At 39.4% G+C, this 17,103-nt stretch overlaps 1 protein-coding gene and 2 non-coding genes across 3 annotated transcripts; all 3 read right to left on the bottom strand.

The window, feature by feature from the left end:
* Positions 1-258: 258 nt before the first annotated feature.
* LOC120112653 lies at positions 259-343 on the bottom strand. The gene has a single exon (XR_005514228.1). It is a non-coding gene; the product is annotated as a small nucleolar RNA SNORD24 (small nucleolar RNA).
* A 184-nt stretch (positions 344-527) lies between these two features.
* Positions 528-608, bottom strand: LOC120112691. The gene has a single exon (XR_005514262.1). It is a non-coding gene; the product is annotated as a small nucleolar RNA R12 (small nucleolar RNA).
* A 1,580-nt stretch (positions 609-2,188) lies between these two features.
* LOC103697399 lies at positions 2,189-17,103 on the bottom strand. The gene is made up of 7 exons (XM_039132000.1): positions 16,739-17,103; positions 16,570-16,646; positions 16,163-16,297; positions 3,830-3,884; positions 3,568-3,655; positions 2,760-2,858; positions 2,189-2,679 (listed from the first exon to the last, which is right to left on the bottom strand). The coding sequence occupies exons 1-7, from the start codon at positions 17,053-17,055 to the stop codon at positions 2,551-2,553; spliced, it is 900 nt and encodes a 299-aa protein (XP_038987928.1). The 5' UTR covers positions 17,056-17,103; the 3' UTR covers positions 2,189-2,550.

Genomic DNA, 17,103 nt, shown 5'->3' with positions numbered 1-17,103 from the left:
CTTCTTATGCAAATCTTCTTCTTCCGAGATGGGCGGATGGAGGAGACCGATGCGACCGGGGCATCGGTTGTGAAAGTAGAGCCTGGGAGCATAGGGGATGGCTGGAAGCACAAGAAAGAAACCCACGTTGTTTCGATTTTCGAGAGAAAAAGGAGGGAAGAGAGTGGCGTGAGCTGGAGGTGGTATTTACAGAAATTAAATAAAAAAATGAGATTTTTAACCGAAAAAAGAAGACTTGAATAGGGTAATGGAAACCAGGGCCTGAGAGATCTTGGTGGTAGATTGTCATCAGATGGGTTTCCCCATCAAGAGTAGCAAATATATTTTTCTCACATCACAGGCTCATCAAAATTTTCAATATAGTGGAATTACAACCATATGCTACCAAAATAGAAAAAAAAAGACAAGCAGGTAGAAATTTAAGACCAAGTCAATAACGACCATGAGAGAAATAACCAAAAAAAAATCAAAAATCCAAACTTTACTTTGACGAAACATTATCTTTGTAATGGAAGGGAGTTGGCATAATGTGTCAGAAGTAGCTGGTTAATAATATCATCTTAAGGAAATCAATGGGAATCCGAATGTTTCAGTTCATCATCCAACATCACGCCTATAGAATACATAAACCAAATCACAACAAACAGAAAGGAAAAGAAAAAAGAATGCAAAAGTAATCGAAGAAATTGTTGAAATATATCGATAAAACTGGAAAAAAAATTTGAAGCAATTTACCTACCTTGTCACCGAAAAACCCTAGAAAGGATGATTCGGAGCTAAAGGAAGGAGAAACATTTGGCCTAACGATAGATTCCTTGCTGCATCCAAAATCCAGCAGCAAACAATTGCAATATTAAGACATCCTTAAACACAGCTAAAATAAACAATGGATGAAAACAACATCATTCACTAACAGAAACCATAGAAAAGCTTAGCAAATATCAGAGAAGCGATGGATGACCGTGTAATCTAAGAAATTAGCATAAGATCTTCCAACAGGAGGAAAGGAGAGAATAGAGATCAAATCAAAAAAATCAAGGAACATAGAAGAATTGTAAAAAGGGCTTCTCGCCCAAAGAAGCTGAAAGGCGAGGAGCCGCGGAGACCGAGAAAACCCTAACAAGCGTTGGGGCTGGGACTCGATTTGTCGGAGGGCTCTTGATCCAATTTATAGGCAGTGGGGCTTGTTTCTGGTGTCCCGCGGTGGGCTTTTAAGTATACCAAGCATCACCAAGTATGAAATTGGATTTCATAATGCATTCCATGTTACTCGGTCGGTATTCTCTTCATCTCTAAAATATGGCTCTTTTCATGAGTTTAATTATGGAAAAACTAACATCCCTCATGGTTCGTGTTCAAAATATTTTTTGACTTAACTCAGTCCAAAAAAAAAATTAATAAAAGAGCACGGATCCTCTGCAGGGCGCGCACAACATCATAAAATACTGTGCAGTTTTGGATGACTGCCATCAAGAAATAAATAGCCATCAAACAAAATAATCCAAAAGTGCACGTCATGTCATATATGGCGTGCATTGTTTGATAGTCACGTACATTGTTTGATAGTCATCCATCTTCTGATGGCAGCTATTCAAGGATGCATTGCACTTTATGGTGTACGGATGGCACCACAAAAAATTTTGGTTGTTAATGAGATGCTTGGACACAAATTGGATTTTAGGAAGATGAGGCGACCACAGCATTTGAGCTTTATAAGTTTGGATATCTATCATCCAAAGTACTTAAAAGCGACACCTTCAAATGATTTAGAGACTTCTTAACCAACCAAAAAATCACGAAATGAAGGGCTCCTCAAACAATAGAATGGGTTTATTTTTTTCCCAAGACAAAGTTAGAATGTATATGAATCACAAATTTTGGTTCCATTTATATGTTCAACATAATGAAGCGTATGGATCTTCGTCTTGACTCGCTCATGGATATATGTTATGCCCTCAGAATCACAAAGCCATATCTTTCTTTCAGATGGTTATTGGAATTCTTAATATTTGGCAAGAGAGAAGAACAAAAACCAAGAATATTCAAAACCTACGACTCTTCCATAATGAAAAAAATAAAAATAAAAAAAAACACATCTCTCTTATAAAATAACTACATGAGTTATTTAGTTGGGAAGTTCTTCTAGCTCACCACATCTTACAATATAACTTGTACAACAAAATGCAAATATGTGAATTTGGTATCAGTAATACAAAAACTCAGAATCTACAATGCATTCGTCTGAATTATTTTGTAATACAGATGTGGGCACAATATTCATCAAAATAAAACTAAAGGTTCTAATCATGCGGAAAAAATATGGATCTCGTGATTCATTTCTAAGGCTAAGTACATTTCGTTTTCTCCCCACCCTTGGTTCTCCCAGTAACCAATGGAAATTTATCAAGTCCTTTTGATCACCACAATTAACCTGCAGTTTTCCCTACTCCCACTTTACATGACTGTTAGGCTTTGACAAATAGAATGAGGATTTCTTGAACTTTTGCCGCTGCTTTCCACTCCGATCTGCTATAAAGATGTCCTTAAATTTCAAGCTTTTGATGATTCCAAAGACTGAACAGCATCCATTGCACTGAAATCTTTGACAAAAGTCCGGAGGCATCCATTGATAATCCTAGGAGCACAGCCATCACAGAATCGTTTTGCAAGATCAACCGCCTTCGCGAAAGACACTCAAATAATGAGTAAGATGATAAGGTAAAACCCACTAGGTAGGCTGAAGGGGGAGGATAACTGACCTCATTTATGACAATCTGGTGCCTTGTTCCTATCACTGTTATTTCTGCCATTGCAAGGTGAAGAATGCAGAGCTCCAAAATTCTTGCTGCAGGCTGATCCTGCATTAGGAATGTTATGAGACGTAGGCTTCTGCTTCCATAATGAAACAGTTAAAAGTTTCTCTCCATCCAATTTCTGGAGAATTAAATGGGTGTGCATATATATGCAGAGGAGAAACTATACCACAGAAAACATAGGCATGATCCATAAGCTGGAAGTAAAACAAGGCATAAGTAGAGTACATTAAGCTGAGAGTTACCAAGGTATACATTAGGTTCACTGCAGTGATATAAGATTGTTTAGTTCCTAAAAAGAAGAAAATTTGAATAGCCTATGGAATCACAACTAGGGTGGCAAAATATGTTTGTATCAGCAATAAGCATGACTTGTGCCCAATTATGTCGTGATGTGACTTCGGACTTTGGGCAATGATCCAATTCAATGAGGAAGGAATGATCTGACACTGATAAAAGGAGCCGTTAAAAAAGTAGAAAAACAAGATGTAATCAAATCATCAAAAAGTTTGCACCTTGGACCTACTCTATTGAACAGCTCGTAGAATTAGCTATCCAGTATACCCTAGATCGAATGAAAGTCAATGATTGAGTCTTGGTCAAAACAGAGTCACAGTTTGCTGATATCTGATGTCTCTGACAAAGCTTTTTCAAAAAAGAAATTAAAAAATAGAACCAGAGAAAAATGGCTTGTATTGTTAAGTGGAATAGTGGAAACTGATTGATATAAATAATAAAGGAAATAAATACCAACCTTCCAATTTTGGGGAATTATTTTGTTAATGACAAGAACATGCTGATTCCACCGATCAACAACTGCTCCCAAGATTTTCCTTGTCAAACTGTAAATGGCAAGATATCCAATTTATACAAAGTCTTATGCACAACTCAAAATTAACATACGCCAAATAAATCTAGAGTATACTAAGCAACATGAAAACGATAACCAATACATATTTCTCTAAGACAAAATGGTTGCTCATGGGTTTTGGGCCTAAAGGGAAATAGTCAAATACCGTAGAACAAATCTGTTGTACACCAGTTTTGGAGGAGCTGAAAGAACTTCTGCTTCTGAAAAGCACAAGACCCCAAGAAGGATATGTAATTAGCAACTACATAATAAAAGACAACACTAAGATACCAATGAGCATAAATTCAAGTGTTTATTGTGTCATGGAAATGTTAAACTGAATATACATGGACCATTGCAAACAACAATGGCGCTTGCACACTTATCAGATGGTGTTTGTAGTTGTAAACTTTTATCGGCCAACATCAAAAGCAGGAGATGGATTGTGATAACAAATTTGTCTTGCGATGAAATAAAATATAAGACATCTTGCATATTTGACAAATTGTTGGAAGTGGTATTGAATATTGAATATATTCCTCGTCCAACAGAAAGCTTAACAAATAGTACATTAGACTCATTTGTTATCTGCTGAATTTGTCACTGCACAGTGTACTTTGCTTTTGTCCATACCTATTGCATACAGCATTAGCATATCGATGATGTTATTAGCTTTGAGAAATTCACTGAGAATTTTGAACACGGGAATATCAGAAGAAGTCTTGGCTGGTCCCTTTGTTACTTGAGTTTAATACACATCCAGCAGCTAATCCCAATGTCCTAATGTGGATCAATGCCATTTTGTGAAAATCTGACCACTAGCAGGAAGATCATGTTACTAGACTACCTTTATGGCATCAATTATGCCAGCACCTCAAGCTCTAGAGAAAATATACAACAGTGTTAACACGAAAAAGGATATGTTTGAATCATGCAGGACATGTTTGTTGCTCAACTAATCTATGTGATGGAATCCTGAGGATCATCAGAGTTGTAGTGGCAGAATATTAGAACCTTTGTTCGGGATATTACCACATACAAAAGCATAAATAAGGACTAAAACATTATACCTAACCATGACAGCGATTCTGGAGTGTTTTCTAGGAGACACTAAGGCCGTAAAAGTATACGACACTCTGAGAATTACTATCTGCAATGGCTATAATCCACGTACCTATCTTTCATAGTTTTGTTAGACTGAGTCTCCGGGAACCGTAGATCAAGGGGATGCACTACTAGAAAGACTTGCCTCACAAGCTTTTCTTTTCTCTCTCTCTCTTCTTGATGGAGAAGGAAGAAGCCTACCCTCTCTATGCCTCTCTGTATATACATTACATGGAACCATGGACTGGGTTGGTCACCACCCTAGGGGATGCCCCCTCCTTATATAGAGGAGGGAGCTGCGCTCAGGCTGAGTCCTTCAAAGACTGTCTTAGAGAAGGATATATGAGAGGAAGCGGCGGCGTGTCTTCTTAGTTGCATGTCTCCCTAGAGTCCAATATGAACTTTGAGTACATGATAGGAAAGAAGAGGGGTCCCGATCCCCTTCGGGAGGTGGTCCCCTTCTTCTAGAGGGCTCTAGGTTGGCATCTTCGGTGGACACCCTAGAGGGCATGGGCGCCAATCTTTGTTGGGAAGGGGCGCTAGCCCCCACTTAGGTCCCTCCCAAGCGGCTGGTTGGTCCAGATCAGGCCTTTCTTAACCTAACCTAGCCCCCACTTAGGTCCCTCCCAAGCGGCTGGTTGGCCCAATATATTCTCCATTGAATCCAAAGAAATCCAATTAGTGAGAGAAGAAGTCCAATTTCAATTGAATTAGAGATAGGTGGCATATGCTAGATACGTTGCTAGGATAGATCAACTCAAATTCTCGCTCACCAAAGACCTACCCAAGGTCTGCGATACTGGAACTGACATCCATGCTAACAGGCCAGTGGTACAATATGGTATGCCTCCATGCCATGTCGTTTCGGCATGAACTACTAAAGAAACTGGCAAGGGAGGGGAAGACAAAGAAGGAGAGAGAAGAAAAGAGAGAGAGGGAGGGAGGGAGAGAGAGGAAGGGAGGGAGGGAGAGGAAGGGAGGGAGGGAGGGAGAGGAAGGGAGGGGAGAGGGAGAAGAAAAGAGAGAAAAAGAGAGAGAGAGGGGGGGGAGAGAGGGAGGGAGGGAGGGAATGTCGACTTCACTTTAGAAAAAAAAAAAATATATATATATATATAAAGGACCAAAGCCCCAAGTTCTTTCAAAACATAGGCTCCGCCCTTGTTCTGAAGCACAGAGAAGAAAAAGCTTCGAAAGCCCTCTCTCCCCCTCCCTCGGTCCTGATCTAGCAGCCGCCACTCACCGCCAGCCTCTACCACTCTCCCCCTCCCTTCCTCCCTATCTCCCTCTCTCTTTTTCTCTTTTTCCTTCTCCCTCTCCTCCATCCTCGCCAGTTTCTCATTTTTATTGCCAAAATCATCTCGATCCACCATTGGTATGACTCGGTACGTCCCCACATAATAATTGAGTATAACACTAGCAGACTCTTAATCATACAGTCTCATAGCCCATTAGAACCTTAGATCATATTGGACATCTTTTATGCTAACTGTTTGTGCGAATTATTTAGAAAATAATTAATCGCTAATCATAATAATTTGTAAAAGAATTATATTCAAAATCTTTTCAAGTTATTACCTGGGTCTCAAGACTTATATATCTGACCGTGTCTTTATTCTAATATGGACATTATACAATTATGATGGTTTCCAAGTTGAATAGCCTGACCCTTACTCGTATCCGAAACCAGTAAATCACTATGCTCCCTATTAAGAACATACTCCAGGATATCACGATCGATATACGGGTTTGCCTACACATTTATTCACCTTCAAAATTTAATTGGTATACTACCCTTCAAGTCGAGATCACTTAAAAACTCATGTACTAGTTCACACCTCTATCCCTAACAATGCTTTGTGAGATGGACTGCCAGTGGTGACCATTCAGTATAATGGCACACTAGGTGTCAGTGCGAGAGGAACTCGACACCATTTACTGTTTACCTTGACAACTTTATAGATGTGATGCCCAACGACACCCATAGCTGTGAACAAATTTCGATGCTTAGGTCTATCTGATCCTTTCCATGGAAAACATCCTGTCTACTTGGATAAGCTCTTCGAAGTACTTGTGGACTCTTTTCTAGCTCTATGGCCAATGTATGATGCATAGCTGACACTATATATGATCATGGAAAGGAAAAATTCATGCATTAATTCAATAAATACTTATAATTACATAGAAATGGCTTTTAGGGCACACACTGCTCTAACACTATGAGCTTTGGCTCATCATGCAGGAGATCAAGCCTAATCATATATTTTGAGAAGTTGAATATATACTTTTTTAGTAGCATGCTAGTGTAAAATTAATGTATTAAATTTTTTAAGAAGAATTAAGTTTCATAACTAAAAATCATTTTAAAGTTATGTTAGACGTACATATAAAACACACCACAAGAAGGAACAATCCAATACACAAAGCATTGCACCTTTGCTTAAGTATTTGGAATATTGGTCACACCATAAAGATCCAATGGATGTACTATGATGCCAATTATGTCTAAGGAGAATTGTTTTTTGATTTCCTTTACAATGGATAAAAGATCTGTCCACTCTTTAAGTAGAACACATATGAAAGGATCTATCAAACGGCTAGGGAGGGAACCATTCGGCATGAGAATTGTTTAACCTGATGATCCATTTCCTATTTTTAGACAAAAATTGATCAAATGATTGACAATCATAGGCATGGCCTTGCTTGATTGATCAACCACCAACAAGGTCAGATGGTCAATTGTATAAATTGGGCCAATTGATCAGCCTATCCTTCAGTTCTTTCAATGCTACAATGAAAAGGGCATCCCACTAGCCGGGCAATTAAAAACTGACAGCACAGGCTTATCAATCACTGAATAGTTTATTCATTTAATTACAAATATTTGTTAACCTATAAAAAATGGACCACAATTAAAGAAGATAACTAAAACATAAAAGAAACCCAAGAATAAGCAGCCAAAATGGCCTAGATGAATGCTCATGTCAGAGTATTTGGATAAATTATAATCAACTTCTGATCCCAACATGTGAACAGTTAATTGACCTATGGAGTAGCTGGTATTCTCTTAAAAAAAACGCCGTACCGGTACCGAACCCCGTACTGGTGCCGCACTAGTATAGGCATATCGAGTGTCGGCACGGTACGGTATGCAGTACGCCAGGCGTACCAACATTAGTGTACCGATACCGGTACCCATCGGTACGAGTATGGTATGCTCGGTACCGACCGGTACCCGATCAGTACAGCGAACCTTGGGTGGTACATTTCATGAAGTTATTCCTATGTTCATCCAGGAAGGCAAGGAGTTCTAATATTAAAGAAAAATCCAGATCTAAGTCTTCATGTTTTGTCTGGTCCTGCTTGTTCTATAATGAAGATTCTGGGGAAGCTGAGATTTGTATTGTGGTTCAGATTTTTGAATCCTTCAAAGCAACTATATGGATCATAATGGATCTTTTAGATTGGAGAAATCCAGGTGAATATTTGGCAATTCAGGGAACACTTGGGAAATTGTGCAAGATAAATCAAGAAAAGTAAATATTAGCCAACTGGTAGTAGATGGTCTCGTAAAAAGGATTGCTAGATAAGTAGATCTCTTCTAGGGGAAACCCCTTGGCTGCAAACAAGCCACCACCAACTGTAGAGCATATTAAAATGAGTTACAGATGTCCCAAGAAGGATGTGATGGTAGTCATGAGGTTTATAATAGAATAAATTGGTAGCAAAAAGGTTGTAATCAAGGTCTGTTGAATCGGTCGGCACTGACTGATTCAGCCTGTACGGTACCGGTACCGGCCAGCACCGATACGGTACAGCCATAGAATTCGGTTCCGACCCCTTTGAGGTCGGAACCGAACGGCTCCGATCCCTTTGAGGTCAAAACCGAACAGTTCCTTGCCCGTACCGATGCGAACTGATGCGGTTTGCACCGGTACAACCTGGTATCGACGCAACCGGTCCGATTCAAACCGGTACAAGCCCGGTACCGACATCGGGGAGGAAGAAGAGGAAGAAAGAGGAAGAAAGAAGAGGAAGAAGAAGAGAAAGAAGAGGAAGAACAGAAAGAGGAGAAGAAGAAGAGAAGAAGCATACCTGTCGCACCGGGCCTCGGGCCGACCTCCTCCCTCAAGCCGACGAGGATCACCCATCTTGCTCGCGGTTCCGGCCCCTTTTTTGCTTGCGGAAGGAGGGAAAGAGAGGAGAAGAGAGGACGGGAGAGGAAAAGAAAAGAGAGGAAGAGAGTTCGAGAAGGAGGAAGAAGAAGGGAAGGAAAAAAAGGGCATCTGCGCGCAGAGCGCGCCCATGCGTGATTCCACGCACAGGGAACCGCGCTCGCATGCAGTTCCCAGCGCGGGGCAGCGAGCCCATGCGGCACCGAGCGCGAGCGCGAGCCCATGCGGCACCGCATGAGCATTTAATGCCACTCTGTGACTAAAACGCGAACGCGCGCGTCGCAGTTTTTTTTTTTTATTTTTTACGGTTGTCCAGTTCGATACCGGTTTCTACCGATACCCGTCCCCACCGGTACGTCAGTTCGGTGGATTCCACATACCTTGGTTTTAATATTCAAGACCTCTCTAGATCCTGAGGTCTCACTTAGCTAGATGAATAGATATGTTATACTGTCTAAAGAACATTCGTTGTGATCCTTCTCGTAGTCACCAAAATGTGCAACCATGGGGTGAAGAGGGGGTGGGGGAGAGAGAGTATTTGAAACCATATGAAAGCAACTATCTTAAGGACCAGAAAATTCCACAGAAAGCACTACTTCAAACAGAAAGAAGCATACATATCTACCCAAAAAGAGAAACATATGTAAACTTGGAGAGGGTCAATTCAGGGAAGTCTATAATATTCAAGCAGAGTCAATGTTTAAGGTGGCCTATGAAATTTCATCATTAAAGTTTTAAATGTGGCCTGTTGAGATTGCATATAATGCAAGGGTTAGCTACAGCAGTTTCTAGTAGAAATGCTAGACAACTTTATTCTTTGACATTTTATATGAGTTCATGAAGAAAGAAATTGAAAGAAGTTTACAGCTAGATATATGCTTGAATCTAGGTTGAAAAATAAGACTCATATGATGGTAGTGACTTGGTTTACTGTAGGTACCTATGTTACCTAATTCATTCATTCATTTAATACAAATACAAGTTTGTAATTCAGTGTTTGCTACCAACAAACAAACCCAATTTGATAAGACTAGGATTAGAAAATACATTTCAAAATATTAAAAACAAAACTTTCATTAGGATAATTAACTATTATGATTTATAAAGTACAAAGGAAAAAAAATAGAACCCTCAGATAGTTAATAAAAGAAAATGACATGTATGGTTGGAATTAAAATTTATAGTGTTTATATAATTTAATTTCTAAATTAATTTATAGTGATTATATAATTTAATTTCTAAATTAATTTATAGTGTTTATATAATTTAATTTCTAGATAAAATGACCTGTTCAGAAACTTTCTCTTTGCTTCTGCTATTCTTTAGCCAATGCCTTTTCACCTTATTTATTCGCCAACCCGAAAAAATCTTATCCTACATGGGTATAGAATCCTGCTCGCATGGACCTCTTAAATCCAATGCTATTTAAATTCTCAGCCATCCAGTACCCATGGAACATTTAAAATACGATGACCAAAGAATTATCTTAATTTCTAAATTTCTTAATTTTGTCAAATCATATTTACGTTTTGTGACCAGACTGGTCGATACTATGATGAAGTAGAGAAGTGAGATGATCCCTTGCTCTCGTAATCTTCCCTTGAAAGACTAAGAACTTCTTTATTACTAATAGTGATTCTTTGTTTCTGGCATGTTTTCCTGTTACAGTATTAGTTAGAGAACCATGTGCATCAGTTAGGGTGTTGAGACATTCAAAATTTTGTGATGCTAAGCTATGCACTGAAAATGCCCAGGCATTAGAAGTGCAGAAGGCTTTGCTTAACCACTATTGCAACAAACCACCACCCTCTCCAACCGTGCCCTCAATGGCCCACGGTGTGACAGCTGTCACTCTGGCCAAGGTAGCCTTTTTCTTGGTAGAATTACATGGACTTTTTCATGTGACATCTTTCACATTAGGAAAATGAAGCATCCCTTTCCTTACGTAACCCTCTCCCTAGGTGCCTTATACTCTAGCCTTGTTTTGCTTTTTCCTAATTGGCTGACCCACATGCCTCTTTTTACACTTCGAATTCCAAAATTAGAGTAACCAATGCACTAAAAATTGCTACATGTTAGAGGTGCAGAGTTATTGGGTCTTAACCAATATTGCAACAGTTTTATTGAAACATCCTTGAAAACCCTTGAAAACACCTTTGAACCCCTTCAAAACCCATATTTCTGCAGCATAAGCTCCTTATTGTGGGTAAATAGTAAATAGTCATCATGTTTAACATAATCAATAATCGCAAGCTCGATAATTTGTTTCTTTTTGCTATATCTCATATTTTATAGAGTTCTACAACTATATATATATGAATTTCTTGAATCAGCTGGTGGAGCCAACAAGAGCAAGCCAATGTGTGAATAGATTCAGCGAGTAGTAGATGATGACCTATCATTGGCAGCCATGAAATAACTGCTAAGCCAGAGCGCCTCCATGGTTGCCTCCCCTACAAGCGTATTTTCCAGATAATTTACTTCTCATTAAGTAAGTGCAATGTCCATCCTCAGAGTTTTGCTCTAGTATCATAGGAATCATCCATGCTATGGCCTGTGTGGGAATCTTTAACCTGAGGCATGTCCCCTCATCCACTTTCCTAGTAAAAGATGATCCATAGCAGGTTGAAGTGCCAAATTTGGCCAAGCATCAAGCCATAGCTAAAGTGCCAAATTTGGCCAAGCAATCGAGCATTCTTAGGGGGAAAGTAAAGAAATATGAAAAGCTAGACTGGTGAACTTTAAAAATCCTAATCTTGCAGAGTCAATAAACTTGAATTCCACAAACAACAATAAAAGTCATTCCTGAAGATACAGAGGAGAGAAATTTTAAAAAAAAATTGAGAAAGAGAAGTGCTTCAGAATTGTTTAACCTGATGATCCATTTCCTATTTTTAGACAAAAATTGATCAAATGATTGACAATCATAGGCATGGCCTTGCTTGATTGATCAACCACCAACGGGTCAGATGGTCAATTGTATAAATTGGGCGAATTGATCAGCCTATCCTTCAGTTCTTTCAATGCTACAATGATAAGGGCATCCCACTAGCCGTGCAATTGAAAACTGACAGCACAGGCTTATCAATCACTGAATAGTTTATTCATTTAATTACAAATATTTGTTAGCCTATAAAAAGATGGACCACAATTAAAGAAGATAACTAAAACATAAAAGAAACCCAAGAATAAGCAGCCAAAATGGCCTAGATGAATGCTCATGTCAGAGCATTTGGATAAATTATAATCAAATTCTGATCCCAACATGTGAACAGTTAATTGACCTATGGAGTAGCTGGTATTCTCTAAAAAAAAACCCAGCTGCATAGTCTTCGGTACTCTCTGGTGGTACTTTTCATGAAGTTTTTCCTATGTTCATCCAGGAAGGCAAGGAGTTCTAATATTAAAAACAAATCCAGATCTAAGTCTTCATGTTTTGTCTGGTCCTGCTTGTTCTATAATGAAGATTCTGGGGAAGCTGAGATTTGTATTGTGGTTCAGATTTTTGAATCCTTCAAAGCAACTACATGGATCATAATGGATTCTTTAGATTGGAGAAATCCAGGTGAATATTTGGCAATTCAGGGAACACTTGGAAATTGTGCAAGATAAATCAAGAAAAGTAAATACTAGCCAACTGGTAGTAGATGGTCTCGTAAAAAGGATTGCTAGATAAGTAGATCTCTTCTAGGGGAAACCCCTTGGCTGCAAACAAGCCACCACCAATTGTAGAGCATATTAAAATGAGTTACAGATGTCCCAAGAAGGATGTGATGGTAGTCATGAGGTTTATAATAGAATAAATTGGTAGCAAATAGGTTTTAATCAGGGTATGCTGAACCGGTCGGAACCAACTAGTTCAGCCTGTACTGTATCGGTACCGGCCAGCACCGGACGATACAGCCATAGAATTCGGTTCCGACCCATTTGAGGTTGGAACCAACCGGCTCCTTGCCTGTACCGGTATGAACTAGTCTGGTTCGAACTGGCACCGGGGAAGAAGAAGAGGAACGAAAAGAAAAAAAGAGAAAGAAAGAAGAGGAAGAAGAGAAAGAAGAGTAAGAAGAGGAAGAAGAAGAGAAAGAGGAGAAGAAGAAGAAAAGAAGCCTATCTGTCGCATCGGGCCTCGAGTCAACCTCCTCCCTCGGGCCGACGAGGATCACCCGTCTTGCTTGCGATTCCGGCCCCTTCTTTGCTCGCGGGAGAAGGGGGAAAGAGAGAATAAGAGAGGAAAAGAAAGGAGAGAAAAAGAGTTCGGAAAGGAGGAAGAAGAAGGGAAGGAATAAAAAAGAAAAGGAAAAAAAAAAGAGCATCCGCGCACGGGGCAGCATGCCCGCGCGGGCGCGAGTAGGGAATCACTAGCGCCCGCGCGCAATTCCACGCGCAGGGAACTGCTCCCGAGCACGGTTCCCCGCGTGGGGCAGGGAGCCCATGCGGCACTGCGCGCGAGCCCACGCGGCCCCGCATGGCATTTACTTTGTGACTAAAACGCGTCCGCGCGCGCGCACGTCGCAGATTTTTTTTTTTCAGTTGGCCAATTCGGTACCGGTACCGGTCCCCACCGGTACGTCGGTTTGGTTGGTTCCGCGTACCTTAGTTTTAATATCAAGACCTCTCTAGATTCTGAGGTCTCACTTAGCTTGATGAAAAGATATGTTATACTGTCTAAAGAACATTCGTTGTGATCCTTCTCGTAGTCACCAAAATGTGCAACCATGGGATGAAGAGGGGGTGGGGGAGAGAGAGTATTTGATACCATATGAAAGCAACTATCTTAAGGACCAGAAAATTCCACAGAAAGCACTACTTCAAACAGAAAGAAGCATATACATCTACCCAAAAAAGAGAAATATATGTAAACTTGGAGAGGGTCAATTCAGGGAAGTCTATAATATTCAAACAGAGTCAATGTTTAAGCTGGCCTATGAAATTTCATCATTAAAGTTTTAAATGTGGATGTTGAGATTGCATATAATGCAAGGGTTAGCTACAACAGTTTCTAGTAGAAATGCTAGACAACTTTATTCTGACATTTTATATGAGTTCATGAAGAAAGAAATTGAAAGAAGTTTACAGCTAGATATATGCTTGAATCTAGGTTGAAAAATAAGATTCATATGATGGTAGTAACTTGGTTTACTGTAGGTACCTATGTTACCTAATTCATTCATTCATTCATTTAATACAAATACAAGTTTGTAATTCAGTGTTTGCTACCTACACACAAACCCAAGTTGATAAGACTAGGATTAGAAAATACATTTCAAAATATTAAAAACAAAACTTTCATTAGGATAATTAACTATTATGATTTATAAAGTATAAAGGAAAAAAATTAGAACCTTCGGATGGTTAATAAAAGAAAATAACATGTATGGTTGGAATTAAAATTTATAGTGTTTATATAATTTAATTTCTAAATAAATTTATAGTGTTTATATACTTTAATTTCTAGATACATTGACCTGAGAGATTTCAGAAGCTTTCTCTTTGCTTCTGCTATTCTTTAGCCAATGCCTTTTCACCTTATTTATTCGCCAACCCAAAAAAATCTTATCCTACACGGGTATAGAATCCTGCTCGCATGGACCTCTTAAATCCACTGCTATTTAAATTCTCAGCCATCCAGTACCCATGGAACATTTAAAATACGATGACTAAAGAATTATCTTAATTTCTAAATTTCAAATTTTGTCAAATCATATCGCAAATCGTTACGTTTCGTAGCGATTTAAAATTCACCCCCATGACCAGACTGGTCAATACTATGATGAAGTAGAGAAGTGAGATGATCCCTTGTTCTCGTAATCTTCTCTTGAAAGACTAAGAACTGCTTTATTACCAATAGTGATTCTTTGTTTCTAGCATGTTTTCCTGTTACAGTATTAGTTAGAGAACCAGGTGCATCAGTTAGGGTGTTGAGACATTCAAAATTTTGTGATGCTAAGCTATGCACTGAAAATGCCTAGGCAGTAGAAGTGCAGAAGGCTTTGCTTAGCCACTATTGCAACAAACCACCACACTCTACAACCATGCCCTCAATGGCCCACGGTTTGACAGCTGTCACTCTGGCCAAGGTAGCCTTTTTCTTGGTAGAATTACATAGACTTTTTCATGTGACAACTTTCGCATTAGGAAAATGAAGCATCCCTTTCCTTACGTAACCCTCTCCCTAGGTGCCTTATACTCTAGCCTTGTTTTGCTTTTTCCTAATTGGCTGACCCACATGCCTCTTTTTGCACTTCAAATTCCAAAATTAGAGTTGATCCGAATACAAAAGTTAGGACCCTAACCAATGCACTAAAAATTGCTACATGTTAGAGGTGCAGAGTTATTGGGTCTTAACCAATATTGCAACATTTTTGTTGAAACACCCTTGAAAACCTTTGAAAACACCTTTGAACCCCTTCAAAACCCATATTTCTGCAGCATAAGCTCCTTATTGTGGGTAAATAGTAAATAGTCATCATGTTTAACATAATCAATAATCGCAAGCTCGATAATTTGTTTCTTTTTGCTATATCTCATATTTTATAGAGTTCTACAACTATATATATATTAATTTCTTGAATCAGCTGGTGGAGCCAACATTAGCAAGCCAATGTGTGAATAGATTCAGCGAGTAGTAGATGATGACCTATCATTGGCAGCCATGAAATAACTGCTAAGCCAGAGCGCCTCCATGGTTGCCTCCCCTACAAGCGTATTTTCCAGATAATTTACTTCTCATTAAGTAAGTGCAATGTCCATCCTCAGAGTTTTGCTCTAGTATCATAGGAATCATCCATGCTATGGCCTATGTGGGAATCTTTAACCTGAGGCATGTCCCCTCATCCACTTTCCTAGTAAAAGATGATCCATAGCAGGTTGAAGTGCCAAATTTGGCCAAGCATCAAGCCATAGCTAAAGTGCCAAATTTGGCCAAGCAATCCAGCATTCTTAGGGGGAAAGTAAAGAAATATGAAAAGCTAGACTGGTGAACTTTAAAAATCCTAATCTTGCAGAGTCAATAAACTTGAATTCCACAAACAACAATAAAAGTCATTCCTGAAGATACAGAGGAGAGAAATTTTAAAAAAAAATTGAGAAAGAGAAGTGCTTCAGAAGCTGCAAATATCTTAAATGGAAAATGCAGTGATAAATGTTCTTTATATTAAACAGAACAGATTTTATTGCAATTTAAAATCATGAAAAGAACTGCAAAATATTAATTAGCTGATTACCAATAGCTGAGTCCCTTTCATTCTTGAGCATGAGCTCCTCTGCCTCTTCTTCTGTCCCTGCCTCCACAGGTGCCCCACCAAAGCTCATGTGATCATACTGCAATAAAGCAGCCTTGTCGAAAACATAGCCAGGCTCTGAAGGATTAGCTAATCAATCAATCTGAATAGTACATTCCTTGCACAAGCATCATTTATCAATTCAACACCCCCCCCCCCCCCTTCCCCCCAACAATACACACACACACACACACACAAAAAAAAACCACCAGGGAAAAAAAGAACCAATTTTTTTTTACGCATAAAAGTACTTATTAGACATTTTTTTATCAGATCAGAAATAAGGAGAACACCCGAAAAGAATTATAAATCCATAAAAATTTGCGAATGGATTGCAAGAAATAGCTTACCTCTTTTCGCATTAACTCTCTTGTCTAGGAGCCGAACCGGATCAGACCCTTCTAAGCACGCGGCATAAGCAATCAGCCTGCCATCAAAAATTCTTCCAATTAGAAACCTGACAAGCAACCAAACTCCCAAAGACTCTAACTTTGAGCCAAAACAAGTGCACAAACTCACAGAGCAAGCTCTCGTGCAGCTCTCGGGCTGCAAAATCTCCCGTTCTTGTCGATTTTGTGCGACGCCCCTCTCGGAGAATCCGAAGTGTCTGCTACTTGCTCTAAGGCTTCAGCAACGGCGAAGGGTGGCGAAAGGGAAAGAGAACCTCGAGAAGACGGAGGAAACATCAGGGATTTTATAGTTCTTGGCTTGAAGTTTACGACGAGGAGATGTCTCGGAGAAGAAGAAGAAGAGGAGGAGGAGGGAGAAGAGCCGCAGAGGTTGAAAGGGAGAAGGCGTTTTACGGAGAAGAAGAAAACGGCGGAGCTCGCTTCCATTTTTTTTTTTTCCTCGGAGTATCTAAAGATAAGGTCCTGTCGTTTGAG

This window comes from Phoenix dactylifera, chromosome 11, assembly GCF_009389715.1.
Source record: "Phoenix dactylifera cultivar Barhee BC4 chromosome 11, palm_55x_up_171113_PBpolish2nd_filt_p, whole genome shotgun sequence".
Taxonomy (NCBI): Eukaryota; Viridiplantae; Streptophyta; class Magnoliopsida; order Arecales; family Arecaceae; genus Phoenix; species Phoenix dactylifera.
This window is presented reverse-complemented; position numbering and strand designations above follow the sequence as displayed.